Source organism: Primulina eburnea, chromosome 18 (genome assembly GCF_022965805.1).
Source record: "Primulina eburnea isolate SZY01 chromosome 18, ASM2296580v1, whole genome shotgun sequence".
In the NCBI taxonomy this organism is placed as follows: domain Eukaryota; kingdom Viridiplantae; phylum Streptophyta; class Magnoliopsida; order Lamiales; family Gesneriaceae; genus Primulina; species Primulina eburnea.
Genome location: NC_133118.1, coordinates 32783000 through 32791872, shown reverse-complemented (window position 1 = coordinate 32791872; position 8873 = coordinate 32783000). Strand labels below are relative to the sequence as shown.

General features: G+C 37.4%; 1 protein-coding gene across 1 annotated transcript; it reads left to right on the top strand.

Moving 5' to 3' along the window:
- Positions 1-4816: 4816 nt before the first annotated feature.
- On the top strand, positions 4817-8313 carry LOC140819597 (uncharacterized). The gene is made up of 5 exons (XM_073179754.1): positions 4817-5157; positions 5875-6793; positions 7055-7150; positions 7396-7532; positions 7842-8313. Exons 1-5 carry the CDS (start codon positions 4949-4951, stop codon positions 8008-8010), a joined length of 1530 nt encoding a protein of 509 aa, XP_073035855.1. The 5' UTR covers positions 4817-4948; the 3' UTR covers positions 8011-8313.
- Positions 8314-8873: the final 560 nt, after the last annotated feature.

Here is an 8873-nt window from a genome sequence, read left to right as displayed (position 1 = left end):
CTCAGATCGATCTTGGAATATGCTGAAGAACCCTGCAACCGATCGAATAAATCATCAATACGAGGCAAAGGATATTTATTCTTTATCGTCGCCTTGTTCAGTTGCCTATAATCGATGCAGAGTCTCATCGAACCGTCTTTCTTTCTTACAAATAATACTGGAGCACCCAAGGAGAAACACTCGGTCTGATGTACCCCTTGGCCAGTAAGTGTTCCAATTGATCTTTCAATTCTTTTAATTCTATTGGTGACATTCTGTACGGAGCTCTAGAGATCGGTACTGTACCTGGCATCAGTTCAATGCTAAAGTCTATCTCTCTAACCGGAGGTAAGCCCAGGATCTCATCTGGGAAGACGTCAGCAAACTCACGTACCACTGGCAGGTCTGCCAATGCTGGACTCGACTTCAGTAAATCTACTGAATATACAAGGAATCCCTCTGCTCCTTTCTGTAACAATCGAGTCATAGATAATACGGATATTAAAGGAATTCTCGATCTAGAACCCTTACCGTAAAATTTCCACTCTCCAGCCATATCTGGTCTGAATCTCACTATCTTGTGGAAACAATCAACTGTCGCTCTGTACTTGGTCAGCATATCAATACCGATAATACAGTCAAAGTCAGACAACCCAAGTACGATGCACTCTAACTCAATCTCATGCCCGTCATACTGTAGCATACAATGCTTAACAGAATTTATAGATATCAAACCTGTCCCCAAAGGCGAAGAGACAGACACTATAGTAGCTAAAGACTCTACAGGCAATGCATGACTTAATGCAAATCGTTCGGAAATAAACGTATGTAAAGCACCGGTACCAATTAATACATAAGCAGGGTAACCACATAAAGAACAGTTACCTGCCACAACGTCATCTGGTGCTTCCTGGGCCTGCTCCTCTGTCAAAGCGAATACTCTGGCCTGCTGTCTCGGAGGCTGGCTCACAGTCTGGCTACCTCCTGGCCTCTGTTGTGACTGAGCTGGCGCTGGCTGAAATGTATGAACAGCAGCTGATCGTCTCTCAGGCTGTGCTGCCGATCCCGATGACTCGGCCCCCTGAGATCTTTGGGAACCTCTCTGGGGACACACTTTAGCAAAGTGTCCCGGCTGTTTACAGATGTTACAACTACCAGTCATTCCTTGGCATTGCTCGGTTGCATGTCTTCCTCCGCAAGTCTTGCAATAAACTCCAGTGTAACTCTGGCTCTGTCTGGAACCACCGGAGCTGGAAGAACTAATGCCAGATTTCTTGAATTGCTTTCCCCTGGCTTTCAAAAATTCCTTTTTCCCTCCACTGCTGCTGCCACCCTCAAATCTGGGAGGTGGTTGTTGTGGTCTCGGTGCTGGAGGCACAAATGAAGCCCCTTTCTGTCTCATCAGACCGACTTCTGCTCCCTTAGCTCTGTTCAGGGCGTCAGTAAAATTATTCGGTCGCCCGGTGTTCACCAATGTGAAAATGTCGGGGTTCAAGCCATTGATAAACTGGTCAGCAGTAGCTTCTTCGCTGTCAGCCACATGTGGAGCAAATTTCAACAAGGAGGAGAATTTGGACACGTATTCTTCTATGTTCATCTGTCCCTGCCTTAGATTGGCAAACTCCGCCCCCTTGTCCTTCCGGTACGACACTAGAAAGAATCGTTGATAAAATTCAGTTCTAAATATATTCTAGGTAATAATCGTACCTCTATGCTCCATGGCTCTCTTTCTTGTAATCCACCAGTCCTTGGCAACATCGTGCAGCTGATGTCCAATCAATTTCACTCTTCTCTCATCTGTATACTCCAAGGATTCGAACAACATCTCTATGTCATCAAGCCAACTCTCACATTCCACAGCGTTCTCTGTTCCTTTCAAGGTCGGCGGATGAAATGACTGAAATTGTTTCAGTAACGTTTCCATTGGAGTCGGAGTGACATCCATTGGAGGATTCGATGTACTTCCCTGTTCCGGTACTCGTCTCGGAGGCATATCTGATAATCAAATAAATTAGTAACCAATACCACAATTCTGTTTCAATCCTCCTCTGATCATCTTACTGCTGATCTCGAATCAATACTGATCCAATCTCAATAAAACATATTACTATATCAAATCAGATAAAGAAGTAACATGTAGTAAAGCAGTAAGACATGCTAGCATTCAAAAGCAGGAAAGAAAACCTCAATCTACCTCGCTCACTAGCCTCTTCTATCTCAATCTAAAGGATCTATCGCTCTGATACCACCTGTTGTGGGGACCCGGACGCTAACCAAGTTCTTAATCATCATTGGGACTAATTAATCAATTATAATAAACAGGGTCTAAATATTTTTTTTTTAAATGCGGAAGGTAATGGAATCAAACTCCTATACATATCAGTATAAAAGTACAACTCTGATAAAATATACAACCATACACATCTCAGGTTCAATAACTAACTATCAAGTGTTTAAGCCCTATCTCTAGTCTAAGTCCGTAGTCTCCACTCTACTTGATCTTTCTTCACCTCTGTGACCCTGAACCTGTCCCACCTGTTGCCATGCACACATACAAACAAGACAACAGCCAGATAACTCCGGTGAGATATAAATATCCCAGTATAAACAATATATCAATGCAATCATATAAAACATATATAAAAGCATAAACAATCATTAAAAACATGTATTCAAATCTGACTACATGAATCGATACAAATCTGTACCTAAATCTAGGACTCATTTCTAATCTAGGGATCCCGATCTAAATTTAGACTTTGGTATGCTGTATCGAGTATCTACAATAGACGTCGATCTACATCTAAAGCTCATCGATACACCGTAAGTCTAGAGTCTTATCGGTTCTGAGAAAGACTCGGCGGTTCTGCCCTAGCTAGGCTGATCTGCCCCAGACTCAAACTCTGGCTCTGCTATCATTCAATAGACTAAACATATCAAATCTGATAATCTGCAAATATCAATGCAATAAAATAAAGTATGTGATTTAGAGAAACTCAAGTCAAACCTAACTCGAGTTGTGCAATCCCGAATCAACATTTATTTATACCTTTCTTGCTGTCGTTCTAATACAATCGAAGTCTTGATTCAAAGTCTGTCACTGTTCAATCTGACAATGACAATATCAATATTCTGTATCAATATTCTAATCAAATCACAACATCTCTGTTTAATCAAATTCTGACGGTACAACAGTACAATCTTGCGATACTGATAATATTATATCAGTCTAAAGCAGTTCCAATAATTTACAATCAACCACCGCACAAATCTGACATCAATTCTAGTCCATCTCATTCTGAAAATCATAACAATTCCATATGGTATCCGTTTCTTAATCTGACTTCGATTCTACGCTGTCTAAAATGTAAAGAACAACATATATGACGTGTATTCAATTCTAACAACATCATAATTTCAAAGCATGTCAAAACATAGTAAAACTTACGTCCAGTTGTAGCCTGCGTTGATAGGAACACGGTACTGAAGTCGGATTTAAATTTGGACGGACGGATTGAAATATAAAGGCGTAAAGATTTTCTGAAAGATTTCTCGATTTCTTTTTTCTTTTTCTCCAATGAATTCTAAGGAACGTTATATATATATATATATATATATATATATATATATATATATATATATATATATATATATATATATATATCTTGCATGTACAAGAAACGTGTCATCCTTTTCTTAAACTTGGGTCGGCGCTCGAGCGGTGCTAAACTACCGCTCGAGCACGGCATCCTCTGTCCAAGCAATTTCAAGTCGCACCCTTGGCGCTCGGGCGGTCAAAAACTACCGCCCGGGCGCCAACTCTTATGCCCGCAACAAATATTTAACGAACACTGGCGCTCGGGCGGTCAAAAACTACAGCTCGGGCGCCAGACTCTCTGTCCCCCAAATTGCATAAATCATATGCTTGGTCCGATTTGGTCTCGTATGGCCCGGTTATAATCACATCAGTTTAAAATCGATAATCTCAGATTAATATAATCAAAATTTCAGATTAACAGAATCAAAATCATGGCCCTTACAATATTCTTAAAATAAAAAGTAATACTCCTAGCATAAAAAATAATAATTTTTTATGGATGACCCAAATAACCGATATTCACAATAAAAAGTAATACTCTTAACATAAAAAGTAATATTTTTTCATGGATGACCCAAATAAGAGATCTGTCTCAAAAAATACGATTCATGAGACCATCTCACACAAGTTTTTACCAAACTTTTATTGTTAAGATAAGATGAACAATTTTAAAAATATATTTTTTCTGAAGCAGTTGTAATTATTCGTTTTTATATTGGAGTTGTAACAAAATAATGGAAGTTTTATTGTTAGATTTAATAAGGGTATCAAAATAACCCGATAGCTGACCCCAAAAAAAATGAACGGATTAAGTCGAGTTCAAGTTGATTTGAAAATTTTAATTTTTTTAAAAAAATATAATTTAGAAATATTGCCTACGTTTATATTTATATATATATATATTTAAATTGTATATTTATATCATAAATTTTTATAATTTAATATTTATTTTGTATATTTTTTATTTTTTAAATAATTATTTATTTAATTTAGTAAATATAATTTATTTTTCTGCAATTAGATTTTTAAATTTAAATATAATGAGATTTTGTTATTTTGTGTTTAAATTAAAATATTATTATTATTATTTATTTATTTTGGTAAAAAAATTGGATTAGTCGATCGGATTAATTGAGTTCGTATTCGAGCTAGAAGTTTTGGGTCAGATCAAATTCAAATTAAATAATTTTTAAATAATATTATATATCGATCAACCTGACTAACCCCATTTGCCACCTCTAATATTTAACCAGAGTCGAGATACCTGACCACGCTAGTCACGCAGTCGCTATTGTGTCTCCTCTGAGTCTGAATTCCTTCACCGGAGATCTCTTTCCTAGGTGTCAGCAGATCCACAGAAAGTTAATTGCGATGCAGCGGTTGAACTCTTTCATCACCATTCTACCCTTGGCGGCGTTGCTGCTGCTCCGTATCCCGAGCATTGAAGCGTCGGTGCATGGGTACGCCGGGGAGATATTCGTCGCCAAAGGCAATACGTTCGTTGTTCACGGTGGGAGTGAGGGGATTTACTCTTCTGCTCCTGAATTTAATGAATCCTCACCCGGCGTCTCTTTCATTCGGTGAGTATTGCTTCAGATTGACTTGAACTCTTTTTTTTTCCTCTTTTGCAAAAAAAAAAATGTCTTGCTGAATTTGCTTAGTTCCTTTTATTGTTGCGGAGCATCGAGGAGTCAATGGTAAGGATGTCTGGTATTTGATCTTGTGGTTGGGTAATCAGTGTTGTTATTCTTAGATCTTTGTAGAAACTTGACTTTGAAATAACCAAACTCCTGGTTATTTGAATATATGATGAGATCGAGCGAGTAGGATCATTATATTCTTCAGAATGGACGCTTTAGTTAGTTTACGTTTTTGTTCCATGACACTCAGTTGTCGACAATGGCATTAATCCCTTCAGAGAGAGATTATTTGCATGTCTACTGAACTGAAAATGGTAAAATTATAATTTGATTTACTGCAGCGACTATTGTTATAGGAACAATCTTAAAAAGTTGAGAGTGGGAGAAATTTTACCAAATAAACTCTGTTGAAGTGATCAATTGATTTTATGTCACATTGATTAACTTACCGCCAATGTGGGACTTAGCTTGTTCTGGGTTTACTGCTTTTTAACTTCCTTGCTGCAATGGAAGCCATTGGTGTTGCGACCAATGTTGTGAAATAGCATTATTATTACTTGGAGTTATTTACTTTCTCCAAAATCCATTTTCCCCTATAGATTCTTGTTATTTTTCTCTCAGTCAATATCTGATCACATCAATTTTATTTTGAATCAGCTTTGAAAACATCGTATTCCGGAGGCCTTTGGAGCTTTCTAATTTCAGTTCAGGATCAGTCCATACAATTGTATTTGAGGTGGATGATAGGGAAACCATAGGGGGTTCTGCCTATGGAGGTCAAAGAGCTGTGTGCTGCACAGCAGATCTTGCAAAACTTGGAGTCTGTACAGAAGGCCAAATCATTAACCGGCGTTCGACAAATAGTCCAGGTTGGCCTCAGGTGTTTGGCGCATCATTTGATGTCGATAAGACAGAGACTACTCTGCAGCCAAGATCCATTCAGATTACAAAAACTGGAATGTATAACCTGTACTTTATTCATTGTGATCCAAGACTTAAAGAGGTGGTTGTTGATGGGAAAACTGTCTGGAAAAACCCTACTGGTTACCTACCTGGTAGAATGGCTCCTCTTATGGATTTCTATGGGTTCATGTCTCTTGCTTTTGTGGTGCTTGGCATCTTTTGGTTTTTACAGTATGCCAGATTCTGGAGAGAAGTTCTTCCATTGCAAAACTGTATCACACTTGTGATTACATTGGGAATGTTTGAGATGGCTTTCTGGTATTTTGATTATATTGAGTTCAATGAAACTGGAGTCAGGCCTACTGGGATAACCGTCTGGGCAGTGACCTTTGGAACTGTGAAGCGTACCATATCACGATTGATCATCCTCATTGTTTCTATGGGTTATGGTGTTGTCAGACCAACCTTAGGTGGTTTGACTTCAAAAGTTCTTTTGCTCGGAGGAACTTTCTTCGTGGCATCGGAAGTTCTCGAATTGATTGAAAACGTTGGGGCTGTGAGTGATCATTCAGGAAAGGCTATCCTGTTTTTGATCCTTCCCGTGGCAATTTTGGATGCTTTTTTCATTCTTTGGGTATTTACCTCTCTCTCGTCAACTCTGAATAAACTTCAGGTACTGGGATGTAGGTGGCTTTTATATATTGTATACTGCCTTGCATAAATGATACATCTTGTTGTCTGGCCCTTTCTTACTCTTTAGCTTTATTGGTAGTTCATCTTTTTACATTCCAATGTTCAAATTTTTTTAGTTCTATCCTCATCCCATCTCCTCCTTTCCTGTATTAAATTCACTATTTGGAGAATCATTTTTCGACAGAGCTGGATTGCATATTAATATTGACTTTGTCATTCTCTTTGTTGCTTAATGTTACAGGCTAGGAGGATGAATGCCAAATTAGATATTTACAGAAAGTTTACAAATGCATTAGCAGTTGCGGTTATTGTGTCAGTTGGTTGGATATGCTATGAGGTATTGTTGGTACTATATTTTTTAAATGGTGATTCTGTCACACCTCGAGACTGAGGATTTGACACAGCAATTTATCCAAATCCGAATTCTCTCTTCATCTTTTTGTTTTGAGATACATCACTATTAAAAGTTTAATAATAATATTGAGAGAGAAAACATTGCTTGAACTTTTACAATTGTATGTCGCATGTAAGATTGAATGGCTTTACCATGTTATTGCATGCTTAAGCCTTGAATTTTTGCAGCTTTATTTCAAGTCCAATGATATATACAATGAGCGGTGGCAGAATGCGTGGATCATTCCTGCTTTTTGGCAAGTTTTGTCTTTTTCTCTGTTGTGTGTCATCTGCGCTCTATGGGCGCCATCTCAGACTTCAATGAGGTATGTTTTTTGTTTTGATTTATTCATTGGTGATTGAATCTATAATGAAACATTTATACCTCTTGCATTCTTGTAGCCATCATTTGTGGAATATATCTTAATTCTCAGCCATGATACCTGCCATAGTGCCATGCTTGCCACTGTGCCATTTATTTCATTTTAGGTATCTACAGTGCTGAAAACACAAACGAAAATGTTGGTTCCTTTGTTACAAATCCAACCTCTACGCCTCCTTAAGAGCGCAGCATAAGAAACATCAAGTATTGTCAAGGGACTGAAACAATTTTTAATTGCTTGTTTTCTTGGTAGATATGCTTACTCTTCTGAGGATGCGGATGAAGAATTTGACGAAGACAACAGTTTGATGCTAATAAAGCCATCCTCTCTGATCTCGAAGGATGTCAGGAGTCCTGAACCAAAATCCATCGAGACTGGCAATGGTTTATCAGACGGTGATCTTGAAGAGAAAACTGAGTGAGTAAGAATTACAAAGTGAAACGTACTTGAATCTGTGTGTTGCTTGCTGCTAATCCTGTGAGGGCGGAAGAGAGCGAGTAAGAATTAAGTAGTGGTTCAATTGTAACCATTTTGTTTTTCTTTTGAATTCAATCACTATCAGTATACGTCTCTGTTGTATGCATAACCCTGTGGTCGATTAGGTGTTGTATTATTTTATTTCCTTCTTTATAATTTTATTTATCTTAAAACTATAACGATATAAAAACGCAATCAATTACTCTATAGTTATGCAAAATAAATGTGGTTTTTTTTGTGTGTTCTAGTATTGTTTCCACTTTGCCCTCATAAATCTATCTTCCCTTCTAAGCCAAATATACTACAAATAAGTACACTTTTAATACATTTTCTACAAGAGCATATTTTGATAAAATAATTCCTAATCCTAGCATTTTCACCCTTTTTTTGTGTCGTGGTAAAGAAGTCGTATACATAAAGATATTAGTCCAATGGATTTAGTATTCTCTAGTATATTTAAAAATTCTTAGAAAAGTGTTTGTGTGTTACATGTGGGTGATTAATGGTTGAAAACATGATTATAAAATTTAGATAAATTTTAAAATCGTTTGAATATCATCGTTTTTAAGTCATTTAAACACATTTAATGTTACCGTTGGAAACAAATCCTATAAATAACCATGGAGATCAGTTGAGACAAAAACTTTTGCACAATTTTTTGACTGAATTTTGAAGTCAAGCTTACAAGTTCAATCTCGATATCCATACAGAAAAGCTCAACAGAAATATTCATAGCTTTCAAGCTATCATCTGAGCAAAAACACTAGCACATCATTTTGTTATATTCGATCTTTAAGATCAGTTGTG